Genomic DNA, 13,155 nt, shown 5'->3' with positions numbered 1-13,155 from the left:
AGATCTCTTCCTACCCTTACATTCCTTGGTTTCTCTCACCCATGTGGTGACAAAACTGTTTAGCAGTGACAAGAACATAAAAATTCAAGTGGAACTTGAAGGCTAGGTGAGATGACATATTTCTCTGGCTGTACATTCTAGCTGCTGGCACTTCTTGCAGCTGTGCTGTGTTTTGGGGTGCCTTGTAGGTCCCCTCCTGTTCCCTGGTACTGGGCAGGCTGTCCCCCTGCTCGCTCTTGCTAAGAGAGGGGAATCCTTGGTGAGGTTTCCTGTGCCTGTGTTGCTTGGCTGTGCTCAGCACCAAAGCTTGGAGGAGCGTTCCCTCTCACATTTCCCAGTGCTGAAGTTGCTTTCATAAATTCACAATATGCAGTTAATTTACTTTGCAGAATTCCTCTGAATTGAGCCAGGCAGTCTTGCTGCTTATCTGAAGGATACTTCCATTGCTGAGTTTAGGTTAGTGACTCAGTGGAAGTTATCTAAGAATACTAAATTTGGAGGTGAAGCCAGGAGGTTGCCATGATAACAAATATTAGGACTTACTTTCTGGGAAGTGCTTGTAATTCTTTCATTGATGGCCATTAAATGACTCAAAATAAATGAAGCTTTTTATTAGAACTAGCCTGCTCTCAGTGTGTTCTTCCTGGATTTTGGAGACTTGCTAATGAAAAAACGAGAAAGGAAATCCAAATTAGCCCCGATCATATAAGCAGCTCCCCTTTTTATGCTGCTTCTTATTTTTGTCACTGAAATATTTGCCTGGCTTAGCTCTAAAGCCAGGCAGGAGTATTTACCCAGTAGCTGTTTGTGTAAATGTTTTAAATTCTGCATTGATTTTTTTCTTTTCTTGGCACTTGTAAGAAATTTCCTAAAGCACAACATGGTCATGCCATTACTGGTTGAGTTTGTATTGTAAGTGGCCTAAAATGACCCTGTTTATTTATTTATGGTGAAAATTAGGACTCAAAACCAGAAGCTAAAAGATAACAATGTGATGTGTTCCTATTTTACCCTACATAAAATGCTTATTTGTGAAAGTCCGAGTTCAGCTCAGTTTTTACAAATAGAGCTTGGTTTGGTTTGATTTGGTTTCAAACTGCCTCTGAAGTTTATCCGTATCATCTGTTTTAGCAAAGCTGCTACCATAAATCTCTTCTAATGTCCTTTAGCTTTTGTTTTTCTGCCGTTTCCCAAGGTTTTGATCTGCTTTATGAATGGCACAATGATGCAGGAATGTGAGCCTAGAAGAAGCAGCCCGGAACTCTCGAGTCCTTGGTGCAGCCCTTCGTGTATGGCTGCATCCCACCAGCTCCCTCCAACTTAATGGCTCGCCCTGCATAAACCCGAGGATTTTAGTGGGGCAGAGTGGGGGAGGAGACCTCAAATTGTTTTTATTCAATTAGAGGTGCCTTCCTCGAGGAACCTCTGTGTGCTGTGTGTAAGCAGCCTTGGAAATACAAGCTAGAGGTGATACTTTTGGACCTATTTTGTTTAAGATGTGGAAGAGCTTTGGCTTGTGTGTGTTTCATTGCTTTGTCCCTGGTTGCACTGTCCAAAGGACAGTGGAGAGGACGTTGCTGAAGAACATAACTGAGTATGTCCCATTCACATAAGGCATTCAGATAAGTACAGGAATCACTGTTATGGATGCTTCTGCTAAGAGATGAAGTAATTAAGTCAGCTTTTAGATGATGTATAGAAAAGCTCTTCCTTGTTCAAATACACCAGGGCGTGGTGTGTTTTGGTGTTGGTTTTTGTGCTTTGTGTTCTTAGTAGAGATCATAACATCTTGGGAAGATTATGTCACACCCTTTTATAAATACGTTTACTGTGTTTATGAGCCTGATTTGCAGAAGTGCTGATTGTATTAACTTCATGTTGAGCTCGAGGAAAGTTGGAGGAACCTCCTTTATCTAAAGGAAGATATTTAAAAAGTTACAGAGGTTTATTAGCCTAAGTGCTTCGTTAGCTGCTTGTGCTATTTTCCATCATCGTGTCAAGGTAAAAATTACCTGGGGAGAAATAATTGTTCCGAGCAGATTTAATTCAGTTCAGTGAATCTGACACATCCTCTGTCATGTTTATTTATTTATAAAAATGAGAGTTGGGCACCTGTCAAAAGCAGAGGCACACATGATGGCATTTTCTCTTTGTTACAGGAGTGCTTTGTTGTGTTCAATTCTGTAGCTGCTTGCGAGCCTATTGCAGAACAGACCTCTCTGATTGCCTTGGACACCTCGTGGTAGCTTTAAGTCCTTTTGCTCCCACCACAAGGTAACAGAGATGAAATTCACTCTTAGGTTTTCAACATGGCTGAAGAAATGACTTCCTAACTTCCTGTAATTTATGTAGCAAATCCTTAAAACTGCTGTTTTTAATGAAACTTCATTTACATCTTCTCCCACTGGAGACAGCTGTAGGTTAGGACTAGCCTGACTAAGCTGTGCCAAAGGTAGGAGTAAGGAGTTTTTTTACATGCTGATTAATTCTCTTTCATTCCTCTGGGAATATCTGGTATTGCTTAAATTGATTGCTGTAAGCAATATGCCAACATTTTTGACCTTCTAAAGTGAAATTCAGCAACAAAAAAAAGATAAACCTCAGAGTTTGAGTTTTACATAACCCTACAGTTGGAATACAATGGTTTTATGAAAAAGATGTCATCGGTGGTGGTGGTGGTGGTGATCTCAGACCGTTTGAAAGAGATGAAATCGGAACGTGGCAGTTGTCTATGAGCAAAGCATTGGGTGACAGCCTGATTTTGTTTCTCCATAATCTGACTTTTGATCTCTCCCATGGCCTGGCTTCATCAATCAGAGCATCCGTTCCTTGCTTTCACTAAGGGTTTTAATTCGGAGCTGTTGTGTAACTACAGACTGAGGCACCTTCGGATACGTGCATTTTCCTACCCAGCTCACGTACAGCAGGAAGCGAGAAGTCGGCGTTATTTGTTGTTTTCCAAAGTTAATTTACAGATGTGGGATGCCAGGAGAAGAGGAACTGCAGCGTGCTGGCTTTGAAGGCGCTGGCACTGAGTGCGGTGCGAAGATCTCCCTTTGTCAGGCTGAACATTGAATCGCTCCCCTTTGCCCCACCTCCAGCCTCCCTCTTCCTCCCCTCCCTCCCCAAATTCCCCGAAGAGATGATAATGAAGCAGGTGCCATATATCGTAGCTTTGTGCGAGCGTGAGAAACAGCCGCCGCTTCAGAATAGCCGGAGCCGCTCAGGAGGAGGAGGCATTTCTTCTTAACCTGTTGGCAACAACGTCAATCATTGTCCCGTCGCCCGCACTGCGCTGCCATCCAGCTGCACGCGGAGCGGCTCGGCATAAAGCGGGGAGCGGATTTGCGGTGCCCTGAATTAGCTCCTTGTGCCGGCGGGGTCCCCGCCGGGGCGGCTGCAGACGGGCTGCTGACTCAGGCTTGACCTCCCCATTGGGGAGCACCCGGGGCTGCAGTCTGAGCCGCCTCATTGAGATGCAGGGCACGGGCGACGCGGCCGCAGCTGTACGCTGGAGGCGAGGACTGAGAACTCATCCAGAGTGACCAAGAAAAAAAAATAATCAAAGAACTGGCCCCCTTCTGTACTCCTCTGAATAGGCAGACAGAGCAGAGGTCCTCCTCTCTCTGCGAGCGTGTTGGGAAAGACATTAGCGTGCCCTGTTGTTTTTTTCCTTCTTTCCTAAAAAAGCTACCTCAAACCTGGCGCTGTTTTGAAACCTCTTGTTTTGACAGTTTGTGGAGGCGGGGGGGAGGAAGAGTGCTGCAGCAGCCCAATGGATGTCTGCACAGCTATTTGGAAAATAAAAAGGGAATTCAGGTTTCTCATTTGGGTCGCTCTCGCCTTGCTTAATTGTTTAGTATCAAGTATTTATGATCCAGAACCGACTCCCTGTGCTTAGGAAGGGTGTGCTTCTGAGCACTTTAGAAATGCAAAGGAGAAATTCGAGCCCTGCTTTCTTTTTGGAAATCTGTTTTGATTTCAGCTGGTTTGCCAGTGAGTGGGCACTGATTTGCTCAACCAGCAGAAACTAACTGTAAATCCACCTTCCTCTTTCCAGACATGCCAGTGTGCGTGAGATGGCAGCTCCTGAAAGCTTCACGTCTTGAGGGAGGCTGGCATCTGCCTCGGAGAAGCCTTATTAGGCAGACAGGGTGCAGAACACTCTCCGCTGCCATTGAAGTTTTAGAACTGATTCAGTCTGTCTCTGACCAGTGGCACATGAGCGCCGCACTTGGCACAGCCCTCGTGTCTCGCTCGGCTGGCTGTGTGCTGCACGATCAAGGAATGCAACGCGTCTTCAGAGTGTGTGGGAATGGACCAGAGGCTTGCATAACTTAAAGCCTCGTATTTTGAGTGTTACCTTTTAATTGTAATTAATGATGCCGCTTTTGATGCTCAAAGCAGAATATAGAATGCATTATTTATCCATAGATTCGCAGTAGCCGATGGAGCGTGCTTAATATAACTGAGACCTCGTTCTTGCTCGGTGTTGCTGGGCTTGTTCTGGTTACTTTGGGGCATAAGAAAGTTAATAGCAGGTCCAGGACTTCTGTAAATATCAAGGGTATTGTTGGATGCTGTCTTGGTTAACCTAATGATTTTTTTAAACCATCGGTATGTATGAGTTGATTAAAAAAATAAGCAACGATTTCTTAAGTATAGTCTGTTCTGAATTAAAGGGTGTGGCGTTGGCTTTGAATGAGCTTGATGCAGCAACAAGCATGCAGCAGTTGGTAAATAAAGATGGATTTTCTTTTGTTCTGCTGGTGCTTGCTGCTCATTATTCTCCACTTACCCCGTAAGCTTCCCAGGGAGTGGCAGCTGTTTCTGATGTTAGACACTCTATCAGTGGTAGACAGCTCCAGATTCGGTGAGATACTGTTGGGGAGAGCAGAGGAAAATAACCTAACCCTGCATTATTGTAAATCCTCAGCAGAATTAACTTTTCATGAACCAGAAGAGTTCTGTGTTTGACTTTCCAAAATATTCAGGCGTAAGTGTGCTCTGCAGTACGTGTTACTGGGAAAAGCTTCTTTGGCATGAGGTGGATTTACATGCTGAGCGTGTATTAAGTATTTTAATATGCAGTGTGTGGGGGCAGACACAAAGCAATAAAGTGAAATCAGTCTATAACAGTCTTGGTGTGTATTTGCAGATATGTACAGTTTGGGAATCTTTGCAACTTGAAAATTGCTTTGAGTAAACACAACGACACATAAAGGTTTTAAATAATAAAGCCAGCGAGTTATAGAGGAGTCTGTTTGATTCCAGGATTTTATATGTAGGATTTACAACTCATGCTTTTGCTTTTCTGTCTCTGCAGTGTTAGCATTCTGTTACTGAAAACAAAGAAGGCTCTGCCAGGGCATTACACAAGCAATGAATCACAGAGGAAAAAATGTTTTGCTTTGTAAATTGTTCACTTTTCCGTGGTGGATCATTATTATTATTATTAAGTGTTGTCTAATAGAATCTGCCACACATGCTTGTGCTTATTCTGTCTGTTTCTTCTAGAGAAACGACATAGCTAATACCATGAGTGACTTCAAGCAACTTCTTGCTTTTATTATTCTTAAAAACAAAACCGCAACAGGAACAAAAATCACAGGACAAAAATCGAAACAGTTCAGTTCGCTCTTCAGGCACGGCAGCTTAATGAGGAAGGAAAAGGTGTTTTTTGGTCAGGTTGTAGAAAGTTTGTAGTGTTTCTGCTGATTTAGTTACTAAAAAGGATGTAAAGTTGTTTCTTAAGAATATTCATTTTGTATGTTTTGTTGATGACGTTCTTGGTGATCTGAATTTCAGAACAGAGGAACGAGAGTTAGTTCCAACTTGTCTATAAGATCAGATTAACAGGTAACCTGATTGGGGTGTCGCAAACAAGGCACTGTCATGCTGCTGCAAGGTGCAGGAGTATAACCTCAGAGTTACATAATGAATGTACTCTGCAGATGCTGCAGTGTGCCTCAGACTGTCCTTGGCAAGAGTAATAATCAATAATGTGTAAGCTTGCCATGTTGCAGCATTCATTAAGCTCCAGACGTGGAAAAAGCAGTTTATTTACTTATTTACAAATTAAAAAGTTAGACAGGAACCTGAACCTAAAGCAATAAGTGAACAAAGGTCCAAGTGGAGTGATCCTTGTGAAATGCTAACGAACTGCTTGGTCTTTCACTTCTGATGAAAAGTGAGCTATAGACTTGTAGAACAGTAGACTCACAGAATGGTTTGGGCTGTAAGGGACCTTAAAAGTCCACCCCGTTCCATCCCCCTGCTGTGGGCTCGTTGCCTCCCACCAGACAACGCTGCCCAGGGCCCCGTCCAGCCTGGCGTTGGGCACCTCCAGGGATGGGGCAGAAGGAGTGAGTGTGGAGGATGATGGTGTGTGTGGAACATATGGAATACACCATTTTAAGGACTATGTGATTAATCCTGTTAGATGATGTATTTCTAACAGAAACAGATCAGTGGAATAAAGCTGTAAGAAAGTATTAGAGCCAAACATAAGCCTCTAATAAAGCATAAAATAGGATCAGGGAGAGGAGGAGACCCTTGTGACAGTAGAGTGTGATTTGGTGTAAAATTATGCATATCTCACTGAAAATAACCAGGTATTATTTTCAGAATATCTTTAAATAAATAAAAAAAAAAAGTTAATGTCTCCTGTAAATACTGACTGGGAAGATGCATAATGTACATTAGGCAAGACTCTAATAACTCTCCAACTTGCCCCTCATTTAGTTGGTTGTTAGTTTTTTTTCTTTGCTTGTTTTTTTTTTTAACATACCGTCCAGTGTGGATTTAGTCATAAGCGTAGGCATGTGATGGAGAAGGAAGTCCTAGCTCTTCTGGGTTTGCTTAGATGAAGAGAAGAAAACACCAATGTGGCAGGTATGTCGCAGAGTCCCGACAGTCCCGACAGCTGCCTGCCCGACCTGCTTACCTGGCAGAGCTCTCTGGTAGGCACTGGGCCAAGCGCATTCTGTTTTCTTATTCCTGTAGTCCCATCTGTGGTGTAATAGTAATGAGATTGGAGTAATCTCACTAATTTGGGCTGAGTTGGATTGATAATTTAAATGTGAAAGGCTTCATAATCTCCTACTGACCCCAGAAAGTTCTCAGCTTTTAATTAAGGTCAAAATTAAGAAGGTGACAACAAAACCTTCTACGTCTACTGCCTTGCCTATAAACGCCATGACAGTGCTCAAGGTGAGTCCTTCTGAAATTCCTGTAGTGACACAGACATTTTTGTAAGGCTCTTCTAGGTCAGTATAATACTGCAACTGCAGTTGCAGCTGCGACTGATGTCTATAAAAGAAATACTGCATAGGTTTGTGTCCGCTTCTTTTACTCTCATCTGTTTTGACTGTGCTGTTGGATCAGTGCAAATAGATATTTTTTGAAGGGTAACTCAGTAAATTTTTGTTTCTTGCTTTAGAATAGAAAGTTAAAGGCCTAACCAAGGGCTAAATGCTTGAAAGTAACAGTCAGGATGCAAGTGGCACCTGGGAGAAAAGCAGAAGGTTGCTGTAATCAGTAAATTTAGGGAGCCCTTCCTTCTCCCTGCTCTTGGCTGCTGCTAGAATTGCTCACTGGCAGGTGAAGCAGCAGGCAGTGGGTGCTAGGGAGGTGCTCAGACCTGCTGCTGCTCACCTGAGCAATGCTTGGTGTCTGGTCTGCTCCCTTATTCTCTCCCTGCTGTTGATCAAACAGACAAACACAAAACCTTACTGCAGGGAGGAGGCTGCAGCTGCTGCCCAGCTGTGGGTGGTTTGCAGTGACAGCTTTGGTTTGTTTTCTCTTCTAAATCGGTTGTTGGTAGGGATGGGCAAAGGTGAAATGTGGCCTGTATCATGGGTTGAGTAGCACCTGGAGTGAGGCGTTTGTGATTCAGCTGTGTAGAAATGTTACCTAGCGATCTGGGAATAGCATGGGCAGGGAGCACAAGGGGGAACTGATGCGCACTGACTCCCAGAACGGATGTAGGTGGAACTCCAGACTGCCATCCTTGAAGCCCAGTTGAGTAGCTCTGATAACTCACCTGAGGTTTTAATCAGCACATTTCTTCAACTGCTGAAGGTTTAGAGCATGGCTGTGATAGCCATCAACTAGTATCTGCTCAGTGTTATTCAGATGATTAGTAGCACGATGCAGTCCAAGGGGTGTCCTCTCTAAAACGAAGGCTGGGGTGTGTTTCAGAAGAGATGCTTATTTTCTTGTTTGTGGTGGCTATACATCATCCAGTGTTTTCTCCTTTTGTATTGTGATATATCATCTCGTGTTTCATCCTTCAGATGTTGTGAGAGGAGTGAGTGATGTTATGTAACGTAAGCAGAGAATTATCTCTTTATGTTCTAAAAATGACTGTTGGTTTGATAAAGCAGTTGACTAATTAGTAAATTACCCATTGTTGTTTAAAATACTTGCACTGCAAAATGTAAATGAAAAAAATTTCTCCACTTGTCAGTATGAAAAATGACAATAGCAAAAATAATACATAGGACATCTGCTCTGATTTTTTAAAAATTTAAAATGCGTTTAAGGCAGATGTTGTAGAATTTGAATGGGAATAGAAATAGATAGAAGAACAAAACAGAGCTGTTTACCTTTTGTGAAGTCCCATTCTTATGGGTAGCATCACTAAAAATATCTGACTCAGTGCTTGTATTTTTCCACTGCTTGTATCAGAATGAACTGAATGTTCTTAAGTCTGCTGCTATGTCAGGAGTTGGAGTTTCAATACTTAAAAAATATATAGATTGGTGAATCAGTATTGTGGGGTGTTTTCTGATGATATCTTTCTTTTCCCATTTGTTTTTTGCAGGAGAATATATCAAAACATGGAGGCCTCGGTATTTTCTTTTAAAGAATGATGGCACATTCATTGGCTACAAGGAACGACCACAAGATGTTGACCAACGAGAATCGCCTTTAAATAACTTCTCAGTAGCTCGTAAGTGGTTTTATGTGCTCTCTCATCCAGTTTGGGGGCTGACATCCCAGTTATAGCCCTGGGAATCTGCATCAGTAATGTTCAAGTCTGCCCAGACTAATATATCTAATTTAGATTAAAAAAAACCAAAACACAACAAAACAACACCATGTTTCTCAGTAATGACTGTGTAGGTTTGATGCTGTAGGGGTTTTGAAGTTTTCTACTAATTTACGATCTCTGGTTGTAGAATAAAACAGGTTTACTTGTTACTATTTTGTTTGTCTGTTACTCAGCAAGGATTAACCTAAGTGTGTGGTACTTGGCAAGAAGGCACAGCCAACGCATTTCAGCCACCAGATCTGAATGCAAGGGGCACTAATATCATAGCATCGTAGCATAACATGGAACAAGCTCTGGTTTTAATAAAACACGCTCGTTTTTTCTTCCTTTTGAAAACAAAACCACGTTTCTTTTTTTAGAGCCAACAGAAAGGTTTGCAAACAATAATATCTCCTAACCTCTGCACTCTGTCCTTTGCAAACATTTCCGTCTTTGCTCAGGTGCCACAGCACAGGATGTGATAGAAGAACCTGAGGAACATTTCCTTCTCTTGCTAGTGTTTTTAGCCTTTCTCTTCGTATTTCCAGCTTTTATTTTCTCCAGTTCTTGATCTTTCCTCTCTCATGATTTGCCTGTGTTTCATTTCACTACTTAAAAACAGATCATTGTGGCACCTGTTATTAGCAATAATTTGTTTCTGATGACTACTGGAAGCAAAGCTCTGCGGAGGGAAGCATAGGGCACTTTCCTTCTTGTTACAGGGATGCACGGGATTCATCTTATCGTAGAACCATAGAGTTGTTAAGGTTGGAAATGACCTCCAAGATCATCCAGTCCAGCATCAACCCATCCCCATCATGCTCACTAAATCGTGTCCCTCAGTGCCACATTTACCCTTTTCTTGACAATTTCCAGGCTGGGAGGTTTGAGCAGGTTTATGTTGGAGCACCTTTGGCTGTGCAGCACCAGGCATTAATGCAAACATTCATTTTCTCTGGTAGTGACATATACCTGTTGGGAATGATGGTAGGGCGTGCTGCTGGGTTGCCTGGTGTGCTCCAGTGCAGGATGCCAGGAGAGTTTAGGGGAATTTTGCCTCATTTTAGAGAATAATTGTCTTAGAATTTTTACTTCACTACTGACATGGTGCTTTCCCCTTTGGATGGGTATCTCCTTATGGATCAAGGAGGTAAAAAACAGCGGCGGAAAGCTGTGAATTCATAAATTAATTCAGCACTTGGTCTGTAGCCAGAGGCTTTTACCAAATGCACTTTCTGCAGGACGCTTCCCTTCTGTTGCTGCTAACTGCATTACTTACAGTAATTATTTACTGCAGATCACTGCTAAGGAATAAAAAAGGACGTCTGTTGCCTTCCCTTTGTCCAAGTTGCTTTCAGAAAGAGTTAACTTAAATTGATTTTCACAACAGAAATATGTTGCTTTTTTTGGCAAATTGAGCTTGTCAGTCTTGGCATTTATATATAAACAAGTTTGTTGCCATGGTATCAGAGCATTGTCAAAAAGACAAGACACATGCCTGTACAGTGAGGTGTACCCCCATAAGGACTGCAGGGAGGTGGTGGGTGGAAGGATGCTCTCAGCAGTGGCTCCTATCTGGAGGGCCAGTGGCAGGTTGGGAAGACCTCGATGCTCATGGGGATGGGCTCCTCACTATGAGTCACTACTGTGCTGTGGGTCTCACTGAAGCAGCTGTTGCCTCACCGGGATTTAATTTTTCATATAGGCACTGGCATGCAGTGTTGTTAGCATCTGATGTGTGGTTCCCTTCTAGGTACCCTCCACGCTTGTTTTGCACCACAGCTCTTCCCTTTGAACCTGCTTGCCTTGTGCTTTCACTTGAGTTAACTTGTCAAGTTCACGTGAGTCAATTGGAGCAAGCTCTGCAGGAATTCTAGGCCAGAGTGGCTCTGCACTGCAGAGGATGCCTGCAGAAGGCTTGTGCCAGTGGAGCTGGGGTGGCTTCAGCTTAAACATTTTGTAAAAATTGATCCTTTTACTTTCCTTTTTTTTTTCCTTTTTTTCTCCTGATCACGATAGCCTTGATTTTTTTAGTTAATTAGTGAGAGTAGGGGGTTTTGGGTTTTTTGATTTTTTTTTTTTTTTAATTGAGATGGCAGGCTGTCCCTGTCAGTCTGTTCTTTGGAAGGGGTCCCATGTTTCTGATTAAAAATTTTACCCTCTTCTGCTCCAAAATAATGTTGGCTTTCTTTAGCTTTGCAACTAAAAGTTATTTTTTCTCTTTTTCTGTCCACAACTAAGGGACTCTTATAATTTGAAACGTAAAATTCATATTAATTCATATTTTATCAGTCCGTGAAAACTAGAGATATTGAAATCAGGAGAAAACAGTGAAAGGTAGTAACATTGTCTAATAATGCTCTATCTTTCCCAGTAACAGTTGTGGAGAAAGCAATAACAATAAGTGCAAAATGTACTTTATAGGATTTTTTAATGTGCTTTACAATCAGTGTCTTCTTTATCTTAAGCCCTCTCCCTTCAACCTACAAGGATTTTGACAGTATGTCTTTGAAAACTTGTTTAAAATGCCCATGTGGTAAAGAAAGAATCGCGTTATTAAAAATAATAATAATAAAAAAATCTCTGCTTCTCATTTAAAACAACTGAGTATCTGTGTTTGCAGTCGAATGATTTGTGCATGTAGTTTAATTACCTAGATGTTCCCTACTGGTGATTTTTTTTTTTTTTTTTCCCAAACTTGTGAAACTTGAGCACTAACTGTGATTTCTAAGTCATACCTGTGTCTGTGTTAAGATAGATGGAATAGAAGTGCTGGTACCTAAGTAGTTAGTTATGCTCCGGAGACCCCGCAGATAAATAACCAATAGAGCCTGTGCTGTAAACCTGTTAGGTAAGTAGCCTTCGTGCTGATTGTAATCTCAGATTGCCATGTATGTTTGCCCATTAGGTTATAAGCTCTTAAAACTATATAGCTGAGAAGAGCAGTATATTGTGATAAACAGCATGGAGAGAAAGGAGCTATTCCCTTTAGGAAGAAGAGATTATTTCTCTGGCTGTACAAAAGGAGGGTGGACTGCAGTGGTTTTGTTGCACAGCTGAAAACATAATTGCTCAACAGTGAGTGCTCCTTTTGGGACAGGACTGGATATCTGCCGTCAGGCATTTATCACAGGGCACAGTATGGCCAGATCTGTAGGCACATTTTTGGAGTCTGCTGTTATTCTGGCCACTTAAATGTAGGTCTCTAAATCAGGGCTTCCACCTCCTCACTTTGGCCATGCTGAGCTATGTAGCAGGGGGGATCTGCTCAGTGATGCTAGAACAGAAAAGCACCTCAACGCAGTATTCCTTCTTGACTTTCCAAAGTCTTATTTATTCATCTTTGTTTTTTTCCAACTTGCTTTTTTTTTTCTCCCCCCCTTCTTCCTTAAAGAAACCAAAGCAGGAATGGGAAGGATGCCTGACATTATTGGTTTAAAGTGTGATGTCATTATATAGGGAGCAGAGTTTGACACTTTCATTGCAAGTAATCTGCCTTTTAGCTTAAGTGCTGGTGAAGCAAATATTGTGACATTTTAGAAAGTCACTGGGATAATACTAAGTGTCTTTCAAACACAAAATGGTAATTTACATTTGAATGCCTTGGTGTCTATTCCTGTTAGGAACAATTTCTCTGTCCTACTTATTTTAAAAGACCAAACACCAGGAAAGAATCAAGAGGTTCTTCAGAGCAATTTAAATCATTTTTAACAGGCTGTTGTTTATTTGTTGCAAATGAAGGATATGCTGTCCTGTTTGACAGGAAAAACTGCCATCAGAGTGAGTAAATGACCACCAGCACGTAGATGAAATGTGAACGTTTTCACAGCAGAACCCCCAGATGTGCCGTGAATCAGACCTGATATTATGTGGAGTCTGTATTTGGGCTCTGCTACAGCAGTGCCTGTTGCTGTATATGATAATAGGAGACAACTTTGGTGCTTCTTTTGCTTACCAACTACAATAAAGAGTACAGAGTTGGTTCTAAAAGTAGGAAAAACCCACTGCTTCCTAACTTGAGTGATAAAATCTGTGAGCTGGTTCTCCCCATATGCAGCAAAGTGGGAGCTTTTTGAAACCTGTCATGTACAGCCCTTACGCTGGTAAAGCGAGTTAAA

At 42.0% G+C, this 13,155-nt stretch overlaps 1 protein-coding gene and 1 long non-coding RNA gene across 2 annotated transcripts in view; both read left to right on the top strand.

Moving 5' to 3' along the window:
* The window catches only part of AKT1 (AKT serine/threonine kinase 1), a 69,228-nt gene that overhangs the window by 27,489 nt on the left and 28,584 nt on the right, over positions 1–13,155 (top strand). The window contains exon 3 of the mRNA XM_003206757.4: positions 8,828–8,956. Coding sequence (XP_003206805.1) covers positions 8,828–8,956 — 129 coding nt within the window. The remainder of the gene's footprint in view (positions 1–8,827; positions 8,957–13,155) is intronic.
* On the top strand, positions 1,049–5,138 carry LOC109367898. The gene is made up of 2 exons (XR_002115463.2): positions 1,049–2,274; positions 4,061–5,138. It is a non-coding gene; the product is annotated as an uncharacterized LOC109367898 (long non-coding RNA).

The sequence above is a fragment of the Meleagris gallopavo genome, chromosome 5 (genome assembly GCF_000146605.3).
Source record: "Meleagris gallopavo isolate NT-WF06-2002-E0010 breed Aviagen turkey brand Nicholas breeding stock chromosome 5, Turkey_5.1, whole genome shotgun sequence".
NCBI classification, from domain to species: domain Eukaryota; kingdom Metazoa; phylum Chordata; class Aves; order Galliformes; family Phasianidae; genus Meleagris; species Meleagris gallopavo.
Note: the sequence above shows the minus strand (reverse complement) of the source record. Positions and strands in the feature narration are given on the sequence as shown.